We start from the raw sequence: 15,491 nt of genomic DNA, 5'->3' as shown, positions 1-15,491 counted from the left end.
ACGCTAAAATAACCTTTGGTAGGAAAGAAAGACTGGTACGAAGCTCTGCTCTGTCCAGATGAAACTGAAGGAAAGGAGAACGACTAGAAAGTACTCCCAATTCCGAGACTCTTCTGGCCGAAGCCAGAGCTAACAGAAGAACCACCTTCCAAGTAAGGTAACGAAGCTCCACATCTTCTAAAGGCTCAAATACGGACGATTGTAAGTATATGAGAACCAAATCCAGGTCCCTGGGTGCCGTAGGCAGACGAATAGGAGGCTGTAGCCTCAGAACCCCTTGGAAGAAGGCCTGTACTTCTGGGATGAAGGCCAACCGTCTTTGGAAAAATATGGAGAGGGCCGAAACCTGAACCTTCAAGGAATTCAGCTTTAATCTGGAATTCAAACCCGCCTGTAGAAACAGGAGAAGTCTAGCCTTCTTGAACAGGGTAGTGGATACCCCTATGCCCCTCGCACCAAGCCACGTAAGATCTCAAATCTGGTGGTAATGTCTCAAAGTGACTTCCTTTCTGGCCCTCATCATGGCAGGTATAACAGCTCTTGGAATACCTGCTCGCCTTAAGATGGACCTTTCAGCAGCCTTGACTGAGGAGGTCTTCTTGAAGAGGTAGAGGCCACGGCTCGTCGACTAGAAGAGCAGTCAGGTTGGTGTACCAAGAGCGCAGAGGCCAATCCAGCGGTATCAGAAGGGCTGTTACTCCCTCCCTGCGTATGCGTTGTAATACCCGAGGTATCAACAGGAACGGAGGAAACAGTTAGACAAACTGAAATGGCCAGGGAGCGACCAAAACATCCACCCCCACGGCCTGTGGGTCTCGAGTCCGCGCAACAAACCTTGGAAGCTGGAAATTGTGACGGGATGCCATCAGACCCACCTGAGGGCGGCCCCAGCGATGCACTAATGTCTGAAACACCCCTGGGTTGAGGCACCATTCTCCTTGGTGGACATCCTGCCGACTTTGGAAGTCTGCCTCCCAATTGTGTACACCGGGTATGAAGACTGCTGACAAGGCCTGAGCATGGGCCTGAATCCACAGGATGATCCTGCTCACCTCCTTCATGGCCGCCTGGCATTGAGTACCGCCCTGTTTGTTGATATAGGCGACGGCCGTGGCGTTGTCGGACTGGACTCTGATGGCCCTGTCCCGCAGAAGATGTCCCGCCTGCAGGAGGGCATAATATACTGCTTTGAGTTCCAGCACGTTGATGGCGTTGAAGGCTCTCTTGTCTTGTCCATAATCCCTGGAACTGATGATCCAGAGTGACAGCTCCCGAGCCACGAAGGCTGTCCATAATCCCTGGAACTGATGATCCAGAGTGACAGCTCCCGAGCCACGAAGGCTGGTGTCTGTGGTGAGGAGTGTCCACTCCCATATTCCGAATCTCCTGCTTCTTTGTAGGTTTTCGGAGTTGAGCCACCACAGCAGAGACTGACGAGCTCGAGGTGATATGGTCACCTGCTGCTAAAGATGCAGGTGAGATCCTGACCACTGATGGAGGAGACAACTGGAAAGGTCGCGAGTGGAAGAGACCCTATTGGACTGCCTCGAAAGAGGCCACAATTTTTCCTAGGAGACTGGTACAGAGATGTACTGATACCTGTCGACGTCGTAGAACCGACCGGATCAGGGCCTGCAAGGACTGAATTTTGTTGGATGGAAGGAAAACCCTCATCTGGTGGGTGTCCGACTGCAGGGACTCCATCTTGAATTTGACCGTATGTAAATACGGGTTCAAATCCTTTAGGTTTAGTATAGGTCGTAACGAGCCGTCCAGATTTGGTACGAGAAAAAAGACTGGAGTAGTATCCCGAGGACTTCAGTCGGGCCCCGACCCTGGGATCCCCCAGATGGGACCGGAGACCGTCATGCAGATGGTTTGGTGGACTTGGGTTCCTGGGTGGTTGCAGAGGCACCTCTGCCGCATCCTCTGGAACCTTTTGACGGCGCACCGCCTCTGGAACAGCCGCTGAATCTGCTAGTGGGACAAAAGGACCGAAAGGAAGGCCTTTGTGGTATCCTGCGAGTCATTGGAGGGGCCAGAGCTTTTGTTAAGCCTGTACAGCAGAAGCCAAAGAGGCCTGCTGGCTTCTGTCAGTCTCTCTATCTCTTTGAGCTGCTGAGACCTCAGTAGACAACTGAGACAGCAAGCTGTGATGCCCAGACAGGGGTCTGCACAGGAGACTGTGGTAAAGGGGGGCTAACAGTGCATTTATCACACAGTGAGGCTCCCTCTTTAGAAGATGTAAATTTAGCATTACACTTCTTGCAAGTAACCCTCTTGGAGTTACCCCCTGCCACTGTAACAAGTACCCAACCAAATCACCACACACTACCACACTAACAAGGAGTAGGTATAGGATAGCCAGTCAGATGTACTGGAAGGGAGAGACAGTAAAAGAAAAGGAGCTGTCACAGAGCCTATGGTACTGTATGTAATACAGGAACGCTATAGCCCTATTTGAAAAACAGCCCAACTGTCTTCACCCCGCTCTAAACCCCATTGTAACTCACAACCGGGTAGCGCTTTCAGCAGGACAGTCACCAGGAGACAAGGAATCGCCAGCTGTAGTCTTAGGCAGGGATCTACAGCGCAATAAAGGAGCCTCCAGCAGCATGTTCAGCGGTGCCATTGTACAGAAAATGGCCGCCGTGACATGCAGGAAATGCCGGGGTATGCCAGGGCTTGCTGGGAGCACGGCGCGGTAACTCCACCACCTGCCCGGCAGCTCCGACTCCTATAATGGCGCCAGGTTTAAATAAACCCTCTGCTGCACCGCCGTTTGTGTCCCTGACCTCCCTCTAACATGGAGGCACTGCCGTCGGCGGTGGGGCTAGGGGAAGAACGGGCGCACGCCTCGTATGAGCGGCACCCGTTACATCTCCAGAGACGGTGGTCTCTGTCAGCCAGAGAGCCAGGCGCAAACCGTGGCAGCAGCCGGCTCCCTCCGGCAGGCTCCCGCATCGCAGGCATATAGGAGCAGCAACTATCTGCCTGTCCTCAATGGCAATTCTTGCTGCTTTATGCCCTAATTACAAAAAAGCCCAGGAGATGCCCCACCTGACCTGCTCCCTTTCGGGCACAATCTAAGACTGCCTTGGAGGGGAAGTAAAAGGGGAGGAAGTGGGTCACAATAATTTTATTTTTAAAGTGCCCATGCTCCCTGTGGTCGCCTTCTATTCCCCAGTGTAACTTCAGTGACACCTAGTGGATGAAGGAGAAAGAATTGAATAAAATCCTTTCTTTCGTTCCTCCTGAGGAACCGGGACCACTACCCCTTTCTCTTTGAGAGACAATGCTGCCAGCAGTCCGCATGCAGGCTTCCCGTGGTAAAGGAGTAGGGAGAAATCTTCTTGGGGGAAGGCCCCTGAGATTTATCTGATAAGCCCTGGAGACAATGGAATATACCCAAGGGTCCGTGGTGGGATTTCTCCACCTGTCCCGAAACTGCAGGAGGCCAGAACGGGGAGTCTCCTCCCCGTCATGCAGAAGATTTATCCTCTCCTTTAGACACCTGTTTCTTGTTAAAGGCTCCAAACCTAGATTTGGAAGACCTTCCTCTACTGGCTGGGAACCTACTTCTGCCCTACCTACCCACCTGTCCTCTGTTGGACGCTCCACCCTGAATACTATAACATCTTATTGTTTTTATAGATGGCATCAAAAAAGTTGTACTTATATTCAAAACAATTATACATATAATTGTTTTGAATATAAGTACAGCTTTTTTGATGCCATCTATAAAAACAACAAGATGTTATAGTATTCAGGGTGGAGCGTCCAACAGAGGACAGGTGGGTAGGTAGGGCAGATTTGCAAGACTTATGTATAAACTAATGCTAGTACACTGTCACTTTTAGGGAACCCTGGTAGGGACATGTAAGGGAAGGAACATGAATTTGGTATAAGGAGTACTATAAGGGTGACCACCTCCACCTGAGCCTTGACAAAGATCTCGAAGCAGTTCTTAACAGTGTCGGCGGCAGCAGGTGGACATGGTCACCTACCTACTTTTATCATTTGGATGTACCAGTTGGAACTGTTTTATAAACCCAAGCTCAGTATTTGCTTGCCCACCCTCCCCCCTCACACTAAGAAGGACAGTGGAGAAGCGGACGGTCTCTGTGCTGGAAGCCAGTTCCATGGCTGCAGCAGTGAAAAGACGGCTCCTGCCTGATCCCTAATCAAGACTGACAGTCTTGCTGCGTGTAGCGGTGAAGTTGGACACGGGAGTAGAGGTACTTTCTTTGAAAATCTAATATACCTACCCCGTTCTCCTAAAAACCCAGCTATATGCACACACTCCCAGAATACTCACATATATTCCCCCCCCCCCAGCTGCACTGCACCCCTCCTTTGTGCTCAGCTGCTTGCAACTCCTGGCATGGTGACATTTCCTCCCCTCCTCCCCCGTCCCTGCACGGCAGCATTAGTTTAGAGCTCGAGGAGCTACTTAGATTAACATAAAACTAAACTACAGCTCCCAGCAGCCCTTTCTGCCCGAAGCAGTAGCTTACTTTCAGTTTCATCCAGCGTGTTTTGCAGTAAGAGTGAGGCACAGGGGACAAGTTACCCCAGCCTCCCCCACTACCTATAATAAATAAATCATGGCAGCTGAACTGCACAAGAGGCAGCCGGAGGTCCGAAAAGGGGGCGGGGCTACATACAGTGCCATGCCAGCCAGGAGCTTCAGAGACAGCAGCACAGCCTAAAAGTGAGTGTGACACAGGGAAGGGGCTGTGTGTGTCTCACTGCTACATATGTGTGTATGAATCTGGGGGCCAGGATGGAGCTCTGCTGCAGGCACACCTGTGTATGAGGCGTTGAGGTGTCACCATTTCTGCAGATGGTCAAATCCACTATGTTTCCACCCCTCCACTGCTTTCAGAAAATGTTGCAAGCACAGCTCTGTAAGATGTACAAGGATCTCACTCCCTGTGTCTCCCTGTCCCCTCCCTACCGTCCTGCCTCACTGTCCCCTCCGAACTGCCCTGTGCCTCCCTGTCCCCTCCGAACCGCCCTGTGCCTCCCTACCATCCTGCCTCACTGTGTCCTCCCAACCACCCTGTGCCTCCCTGTCCCCTCCCTACCATCCTGCCTCACTGTTCCCTCCCAACCACCCTGCGCCTCCCTGTCCCCTCCCTACCGTCCTGCCTCACTCTCCCCTCTGAACCGCCCTGTGCCTCCCTACCGTCCTGCCTCACTGTCCCCTCCGAACCGCCCTGTGCCTCCCTGTCCCCTCTCAACTGCCCTGTGCCTCCCTACCATCCTGCCTCACTGTTCCCTCCCAACCACCCTGTGCCTCCCTGTCCCCTCCCTACCATCCTGCCTCACTGTTCCCTCCCAATCACCCTGTGCCTCCCTGTCCCCTTCCTACCGTCCTGCCTCACTCTCCCCTCTGAACCACCCTGTGCCTCCCTGTCCTCTCCCTACCGTCCTGACTCACTGTCCCCTCCGAACCACCCTGTGCCTCCCTGTCCCCTCTCAACTGCCCTGTGCCTCCCTACCATCCTGCCTCACTGTTCCCTCCCAACCACCCTGTGCCTCCCTGTCCCCTCCCTACCATCCTGCCTCACTGTTCCCTCCCAACTAACCTGTGCCTCCCTACCGTCCTGCCTCACTGTCCGCTCCCAACCACCCTGTGCCTCCCTGTCCGCTATACCACACACCTACAATCACACCACCAACATATGCCACACGTAGACAACTATATATGAGAACACCCTGCCAGGCACCTGCGCTCCCGGAAGTATCGCGGGAACACGCGCAGGCCAGACAGGTTCAAGGCAGCAGACTCCCACTCTCGCGGGACCTGCCGCCCCAGCACGCTACGCACAGTGCTGACAAGTGTGGCGGTTGCCTGCTAGCTCCTCCCGCCACCACCGCGACCCGCTCGCACAGGCGCCTAATAATTGCAACTGCGCCCGATGCCTCCCACCCCCTCCTGCCGTGCCAGCAAACCTCCCACTACCCTCACACCTGCCTCTCTGCTGACGCCAGCCCCGGACCTACGAGGAGAACAGACTTTGCACTATACCACCAACAGATCACAGGTAACCTTGGTTTCCTATTCGACCAACGCCTACAATGTGTTTATATGCACCACACTAAATAAATATCCAATACCACAATCCACCCCCCACCCCAAACTAATAACACACACTTTCTTTCCACCACTATACCACCAAAGCATGCACTTTACACCTACCTATACTTTCCTACACCACTCCAACAAAATCCCTAACCCAACATACCCCTACCCCACAACACCACACCCCCTACCCACCCCCACACACAAGTACACCACACACTATCTTTGCACCACTATAGCAACAACCCCTGCACTCTATACCTAGCCAAACTAGCCTACACCACCCCACCCCCACCACTCACACACCCACACCACCCCCAAGCACCTCCCACCCACCCATATCACCCAACCCTCACTCACGCAATAACTGTGTTCACAGGTTAAAGGGGGCGCAGCCCCTTACGACGGTGTGAAGAGCACCCGTAGGGCGCGATGAATCACCTAAATATATATATATATATATATATATACACACACACACATATATATATATATATATATATATACACACATACACACACACACACACACACACACACACATATATATATATATATATATATATATATATATACATACATACATATATATATTTTTTTAAATGGATGCATATTGCCTAAGAGGTTTTACATTTCATACTGTCTGCCTACCATTTTTTATTGTTAGAACGGACATACTGTATATTGCCTTTTTGTGCATGAAAAATAAATACCTGTAACCATCCACCTGAGCACCTGGTATTTAGATCATCGATCTTTTATTTCTATAGTTATTTTCCTGTCTCAAACTTTCCATGCTTCTCCCAACAAGGAAAAGTCACAGAATCTCTACGAATCCTCTTAAAGACACAATGGGCCATATTCTAGTTCACTCTGACAAAATCCTTCTTAAATGGACAAAACCATGTGCACTGCAGGGGGGGGGGGGGGGGCAGATGTTACTTGTGCAGAGAGAATTAGATTTGGGTGGGGTTTTACTTCAAAGTGAGATCTATATTGCAGTGTAAAAATAAAGCAGTCAGTATTTTCCGTGCACAGAAACAAAATAACTCACCCAAATCTAATTCTCTCTGCACATTTTACATCTGCCCCCCCTGCAGTGCACATGGTTTTGTCCATCTAAGAAGGATTTTGTCAGAAAGAGTGAACTAGAATAAGGCCCAATGTGCCTGGACTCTGTCCTCCTCAGAAAGATCTAATGCCTGTTTTACTGCAAGGATCAAATCCTCAATACCAGGGACAGAAGCATCAGCCTCTTCCCTCTGGTCCAAATCCAAATTAAAAAATGGGGATGTAACCAAAGGACGTCTGAAAGAAACACGCTCAGAAGGCTTAGCAAACTGCTCCATAAGGGAGTTCATACTTTGAACACCCTGTGCAGTGTCCTACAATAACCCCGGGTCCCCCTGCGATAGAGTAATGGCACCCATAGACGTTTGGGAGGAAGAAATATGGCCAGGAGACTTCACTAAGTTATCTCTCTGCCTGTTTAAAGCCTATACCAAGGCATTCATAGACCTCCCCAATGCAGAAGCCCACGCAGGTTCAGATTGCTCAGACCTCTGGGCTTGCGCTCCACTGGGCACAGACTCACATGAAGGGCACAAATCCCCTTGATCCATCTGTTCACATGTAAATTTAACCCCGCAAAATCTGCAGTCAAGTAACATGCCCCGCGCTCCCTCCCCTACAGCAGCAGCATCACAACCTTCATTCATGTTTAACACACGGTGCATACTGTCAGGCAAAGCACAGAGTCATGTAACAGTGTACTTATCTGTCTGCTTTCTGCTGCCAGTGACCTCATCGATCAGCAGGGGAAGCTGCACTGTCTGCACTTTGTATGAGACCTTGTTTGAGCTCCACAGCGTGGAGAGAAATGGCGCCAGCACACAGAGCAGGAAGAGACCAAGTCTCTGCTTCAGCGGGGTCAGGTAGCCTTTTTGGCGCCTTTAGCCGCTCCCACAAGTGTTTCTCCTCACCTCCAGTGCCTCCCCTTCTCTCCAGGACCACTTGGAGTCATCCAGCAGCTCTGGACACCTGTAATTGAAATCCCAATAGGGAGGTGAAGTCTGTCTATAAGCCCATCAAAGATGGCGGCTGCTATCATTGGAGGTCTGTCCCCCACGATCCCCTTCTATGTAAGGAGCCTGTTCAGGACACTCCCAGGGCCCAGACAAACCTCTTGTCTGCATAGTGGTTAAGCACTGTGTAAAGGGAGCAGACAGCGTCCCTCTGCACACAGAGAGCTGACAGGACGCACTTCTGTCAGCCCCTGCTGTGCTCTCAGCGTGTGTGTAAACTTCTGTAAGAAGTAACACATTGGAAAAAAACCTGCACTAACTAATTAAGTTAATAAAATAAAAACAACCTAACTATTCTGGTCAATCCAAAGAAAAAAAAGGCGGCTGCAGCAGCAGCCGATCAGCATAGCACCCACTCCTGTGGGCACCTTAAACGAACTGAAGCTTCATGGGATGCAGAAGGGAGGAGCCTGCTTCCAAAGGATTTCAGCATAGGTGCCTTGGCTCCTGCGGACCCTCCTACATCCCAACGTTAGCGGTGTCACCAGGATGGACGAAAGAGAAATGTTGTATGGGTCCCGCACACCTATACTCCATTGCTCCATGCACACTGTGCTATTAGCTGCGCCACGACACTAATTCTAAAGTATATAGTGCACACCAACTAAGAGGCACAATGGAGGAAAAAGTAGCGCAATAACGGAACCGTGCCAGACGCCTCAGGCAGAGATGGACAAGGACAGTGGACACATGGCCGGCTCCTATATAAAATATTCTGCAGTCACTTACAGGTCACAGGATGAAACTCACATCAGTAGACTGATCTCCCGCATAATGCCAGATATCATCCACCATGGCGGTCAGCAGCTTCAGATTGGCGGGAATATTGTGTGGCAGGAGGAGTATCCCCAGCGCCTAGAGGGAATCACATGCACATTAATTATCATACCACACCCACTAAATAAATAAATATATTTTTATTATACCACCCACACTAAATATTCCCCATGCCCACTAATTATTATAGCACTATGCCACAACCACTAATTATAAACAACTCCCACTATTGTATCATACCTGTGCACAGCCAATAATTAGACCACTGCAACATTTCCTTGGCAGGTGCACAGGTTACTCAATAATAACTCACTGACATTTCCCAGGTCACCCAGCAGGTGCACAGATGTACTGTACTCATTACTCACTGACACATTTCCCAGGTCACCTACCTGTGGCCAATGTCCCACGTAGGGAATCAGCATCTTCAGCCGAGCTTCCAGTGCATCTCTCAAGAACTGCACCATTGGTTTCTTCCTGCCACAAGGCACATAATACATAAAAAAAACACAAAATATTCACTAGGAATAATCAGGCGCTTAGCAGAGACTGTGTCCCCAAGAAAGCTGCTGCTCAAATGTGGGGGCAATCACTCCCCACTCAAAAACAGGAAAAAGAAGGACACAAGGCGAGTCGAGCAGCGCTTGTAATGATTGAAAATACCAGATGATTGGAAAGGTATAACAATTTTACTTAATAAAATCACATGAAATTACAATAATACATTAAAACAATATAACATGATAGGGTGGGAAAATAAAAGTAAACTGGAATTAATAGTTAAAACAATAGCCACGCCTGAATGGATATATCTGGAATAAATCCATGGAAAGTGATCACTTTTGGGGACAGTTAAGTGCACGTTACCAATTGATGAGTTCAGATTCTTTCTGAGTGTAACAGGACTGGTGTCCTCACGATGTCTGCGGCTGCATGGATTGCCGCTGGAGGTATTGTCGCTCACTTGGATTTTTTCAGTCCTCTTATTGTGGTGAGGTATAGATGTTTAGCTTGAATCACCGGAGGAATCCTTGGAGCGATGCACCCAGTTGGTGTTACAGCAGAAGAGTGGAAATAGGCTTCCGTGCACAACTGTGGTTCTCACTGGTGTTGATGATATTCACCTGGAGATACTGTGCACGGTGCCTGCCAATGTTTTTAAACCAGGTAAAAGGGGTTTGAAGATGGGCAATGTCCGCAACAAGTGGAGACTTTACAGCAATATCCAGAGGCTGGGTTCTGTCATCTAACACGTTTCACTGCGTCCTGCAGCTTTATCAAAGGTTTTTTTTTTTTATAAAGCTGCAGGACACAGTGAAACACGTTAGGGACAGAACCCAGCCTCTGGATATTGCTATAAAGTCTCCACTTGTTGTGGACATTGCCCATCTTCAAACCCCTTTTACCTGGTTTAAACACATTGGCGGACACCGTGCACAGTATTTCCAGGTGAATATCATCAACACCAGTGAGAACCACAGTTGTGCACGGAAGCCTATTTCCACTCTTTTGCTGTAACACCAACTGGGTGCATCGCTCCAAGGATTCCTCCGGTGATTCAAGCTAAACATCTATACCTCACCACAATAAGAGGACTGAAAAAATCCAAGTGAGCGGCAATCCATGCAGCCGCAGACATCGTGAGGACACCAGTCCTGTTACACTCAGAAAGAATCTGAACTCATCAATTGGTAACGTGCACTTACTTGTCCCCAAAAGTGATCACTTTCAATCATTTATTCCAGATATATCCATTGAGGCGTGGCTATTGTTTTAACTCTTCATTCCAGTTTACTTTTATTTTCCCACCCTATCATGTTATATTGTTTTAATGTATTATTGTAATTTCATGTGATTTTATTAAGTAAAATTGTTATACCTTTCCAATCATCTGGTATTGTCAATCAATACAAGCGCTGCTCGACTCGCCTTGTGCGTGTCCTTCTTTTTCACATAATACATCAACTATCATCACGTAACAGCCGCAGCCTAAAGGCCCCCTTACACTTGTTCAACTTATTGCTCAACAAATTGAACCGGATTGACTCGAGATTTATCCTATGTGCAGGAGGATCAATCTCTTACAATCTCTTGGTTATACCCAATGGCACAGGATTGTGGATTGTGTCCTACACATCAGGCACATAAGATTTTGTCAGACAGGCGCATCAGATCTTGTCAGATAAATTGACTCAATCCACCTGAATTGGATCAAATCTCACAAAATCTCACAAGTGTAAGGGGCCCTTAAAGGTGCCCATACACGTTACAATTATTGTATACAATATTGTATACAATATCGCATCTCATAGCATATCGGTTTAGCGATGAGTACAAAAAGTATGTGCAGCACATACTTTTTGTACTAGATCTCATCTAATCTGATCTCATCGCAAAACCGATATGCTATGAGATGCAATATTGTATACAATAATTGTAACGTGTATGGCCACCTTAACACTGCATAACTCGTAAGTCACAGCATAACACATAACAGCCTAACACGTAACATCTACATAACATTTAACAGCCTAACATGTAACACTACATAACAAGTAACAGTCACAGCATAAAATTTAACAGCCATAGCCTAACACTACCTAAAACATTACAGCCACAGCATAACATGTAACGGCCACAGCCTAACACTACATAACATGCAACGGCCATAGCCTAACACTACATAACACGTAACGACTACAGCCTAACACTACATAACACGTAACGACCACAGCACACGTAACGACCACAGCACAACACGTAACAGCCACAGTCTAACCCTACCTAAAACATAACAGCCACAGTCTAACACATAATGGCCACAGCCTAACACTACCTAAAACGTAACGGCCAAAGCCTAACGGGATACGGTCATTGGGTCTACAGCAAGTTGGTCGACATGGGTCAAGGTCGACACAAGCATTAGGGCGACAGTCAAAAGGTCGACATTGGGGTTTTTCACTGTTTTTGGAGCAAACATGTGCCGACAGGCAGTATTTCATGCCCTACCATCCTCTAGGGCAGAGGTGGCCAAACCGGTCCTCGAGATCTACCAACGGTCCATGTTTTCCAGGTTACCTAGCTGGTGCACAGCTGTAGTCCTTATTAACTGTCACATTTTAAAACATGCTGCATTCATTCCTACTATAGATCCACAGGTTGCCTGGAAAACATGCACCGTTGGTAGATCTTGAGTCACCGTGCCCAAAGCATTGCGAGTCCATGTCCATGACTGTGTCGACATTCGGGTAAAAAAAACAGTGAAAAACCCCATGTCGACCTTTTGACTGTCGACCTATTGCTTGTGTCGACCTATTTACCAGTCAACCTAGACCCATGTCGACCAACTTGCTGTAGACCAAACTATCCCAACCCAGCCTAACACTACCGAATACGTAACAGCCACAGCATAACACACAACGGCCACAGTCTAACACGTAATGACCACAGCCTAACACTACCTAACGGCCACAGCACAACACGTAACGGCCACAGCCTAACACTACCTAACACGTAACGGCCAAAGCCCAACACTACCTAACACGTAACGGCCAAAGCCCAACACTACCTAACACGTAACGGCCAAAGCCCAACACTACCTAACACTGAACGCCCACAGCCTAACACTACCAAATACGTAACGGCCACAGCCGAACACGTAACGGCCACAGCCTAACACGTAACGGCCACAGCCTAACACGTAACGGCCACAGCCTAACACGTAACGGCCACAGCCTAACACGTAACGGCCACAGCCTAACACGTAACGGCCACAGCCTAACACGTAACGGCCACAGCCTAACACGTAACGGCCACAGCCTAACACGTAACGGCCACAGCCTAACACGTAACGGCCACAGCCTAACACGTAACGGCCACAGCCTAACACGTAACGGCCACAGCCTAACACGTAACGGCCACAGCCTAACACGTAACGGCCACAGCCTAACACGTAACGGCCACAGCCTAACACGTAACGGCCACAGCCTAACACGTAACGGCCACAGCCTAACACGTAACGGCCACAGCCTAACACGTAACGGCCACAGCCTAACACGTAACGGCCACAGCCTAACACGTAACGGCCACAGCCTAACAATACCTAAAACATAACAGCCACAGCATAACATGTAACCTAGCGATAGGTACAATGTCAACCTGCTGGAAAATCTGCCTATATGTACAGTTCGCGCCATCATACAATCTGCATATATTTATATTTATCAGAACCGTGTGTAGTGTATGTGGCGCTGTGCAGGGACTACTGTACTTACTCAGTGCTGCCCAGTTGCACCAGTTTCTGCTCTGCCTCCAACATTTCCACCAGCTTCCTGTTACTCTGGGAGACAAAGTGCAGAACCAACTCAGCGCCCTCATTCCCGAACATCCCCGCTGCAGCCGCAGAAAGATCCAGGGCCTGGGGAGGGGGTAACAAGTTATATACAGCTCGGCCCCGTGCCACGGCACATGCCTCTCGGCCTCGTGCCACACCAACATATTTACCTTTGCTCCTTTGGCAATGGCCTCCGAAGTCCAGCCATACTCAGGCACAAACGTCAGGGCTGCAGTCAGAATACGCTCTTGGAGCTGCTCCACACTCTCATAGCCCTCCGACTCCTCACCACCCTGGTCAGTGTACCTGGGGGCAACAAAGCAAAGCGCTCATCCTATGTGCCGGTCATTATACTCACTCATACCCCTTATACCCATGGGTCACGCTGCGCAGGCTGCAGCGCTACACCTCCGGTGTCACAACTCGCTCGCAGCCCGACCTCTCCCGGCCACACACAGTCACAGCGGCAGGGAGTCTCTGGTCACAGGCAGCGGCGAAGAGCCTCCGGTAGTAGGGAGCGGCGGTGCGGGGGCCTGTTCTGGCTGCACAGTGTGACGCAAAGCGTGACCTCTGACCACATCACGCTGCACATCTGAGCTGTGCATCGGGGACAGAACGAAGCAGCCGGGCAGCGTCTGAGCGAGTGCTCAGACGCTGCCCAGCATTAGACTAAACTAATCTCGAAATCCCGGGATTGGAAGCTCCAATCCCGGGATTCAAATCCTGGCAATTTTGGAGCCAAATCCCGGGATCCCGATCCCAGGATTGGCCACCCTAGGTAGTACCTCAGAGAAGGAGAACCGATGACATTACATGGGGCAGGACCGTGGAGAAGGGCCAGTGACAAAAGAAGTGGGGTAGTACCTCGGAGGAGAATGGTCGCTGACAATACATGGTGCAGTACTTCGGAGAAGAAGGGCCGGTGACAATACATGGGGCATTACCTCAGAGAATGTCCGGTGATGTTGATGGGACAGTACCTCAGAGGGGGATGCAGTTAGAATTCCGGCGTTCAAAATCCCGACGTCGGAATCCTGACCGCCGAAATACAGACACTTTCTCCCTCTATGGGTGTCCACGACACCCATAGAGGGAGAATAAATTAGTGTGCCGAGCGTAGTGAGGCACCGGGCCCGCTGCGTGGCAAGCGCAGTGACCCCGCAAGGGGGACGATCCACGTCCACCCCTTGTCGGGATTTTTGAATGCCGGGATTCCGACCGCCGGGATTTAGTACCAATCACCTCAGAGGTAAAGGGCCGGTGACAATAGACAGGCATTACCTCAGAGAATGGCTGGTTACAATAGACAGGGCAGTACCTCGGAGGAGCAGGACCGGAGACATTACATAGGGCAATACCTCGGAGAATGACTGGTGACAATATATGGGGCAGTACCTTGGAGAAGAAGGACTGGGCTCCTCAGCTTTCCCCGCTGGGTCAATGTGTGTAAATGGAGGTGTTTTCTGGTCTCCCATAGACTTCAGCGGTGGTGATACACACACGGTCCGGGTAGAACACAATGGTGGCGATGGTAGGGCTGGGAAGAAAGGTCCATTTCAGAGTGAGACTTGTCTCTGCCATCTTTATATTATAGAGAAGACATTGATTCTGACACAGACTATACCCTAAATTCTCTATGATCGCTACAATACAACAGGAGAAAGTGTCATGTACTTGTAATAACTTGTCCCCAGGTGGGGATATTGGTACTACCACTCATGCCCGGATGCAGCTTTCCACCCAAACCAATCAATCATAGCTTTGGATTGGGTCTTACTGGCCCGAGGCCAATATTGGAAACCCTCTTACCGCCTTTTACTGACTCCACCCACTATGCAGTCGGCAGATATTTTGCTGCCACCACAAGGTACTAATACTGTTCCTGGAACCGCTTACTGCTGGTAATGCATGGATATACTTGCTTCCTAATCGGTGTCGACTGATTCTGTATGTTGTTACACTCCTGTTGGTTCCAGAAAATCAATTGTAGAATTACTGACGACATAGTAATTTTTATTTTAGAGATACAGATAGCTAGATAGATATATATGGTAAGCCGCTTGAAGCAAAAGCTAGTCTGCTACCTTGTGATTGCCACTGTGTTTCTGTATGTGTGAAAGACATGTAGTTTCACTCGCTGCCAGCAGATGCCAGTGTTTTAGTTACACACGGACACTAGAGATAGAGATACAGACATATATATATAT

General features: G+C 49.5%; 1 protein-coding gene across 3 annotated transcripts in view; it reads right to left on the bottom strand.

Annotated features, from left to right (window-relative positions):
• Nucleotides 1-15,491, bottom strand: part of COQ9 (coenzyme Q9) — a 62,962-nt gene that overhangs the window by 28,519 nt on the left and 18,952 nt on the right. For all 3 annotated transcript variants that reach the window (XM_083163885.1, XM_083163887.1, XM_083163886.1), the window contains exons 2-6: nt 14,680-14,821; nt 13,455-13,590; nt 13,226-13,368; nt 9,344-9,428; nt 8,925-9,029 (exon numbers count right to left, since the gene is read on the bottom strand). In XM_083163885.1, the coding sequence (XP_083020011.1) occupies nt 8,925-9,029; nt 9,344-9,428; nt 13,226-13,368; nt 13,455-13,590; nt 14,680-14,821 (611 nt within the window). The remainder of the gene's footprint in view (nt 1-8,924; nt 9,030-9,343; nt 9,429-13,225; nt 13,369-13,454; nt 13,591-14,679; nt 14,822-15,491) is intronic.

Source organism: Crinia signifera, chromosome 11, assembly GCF_055691185.1.
Source record: "Crinia signifera chromosome 11, ASM5569118v1, whole genome shotgun sequence".
NCBI classification, from domain to species: domain Eukaryota; kingdom Metazoa; phylum Chordata; class Amphibia; order Anura; family Myobatrachidae; genus Crinia; species Crinia signifera.
This window is presented reverse-complemented; position numbering and strand designations above follow the sequence as displayed.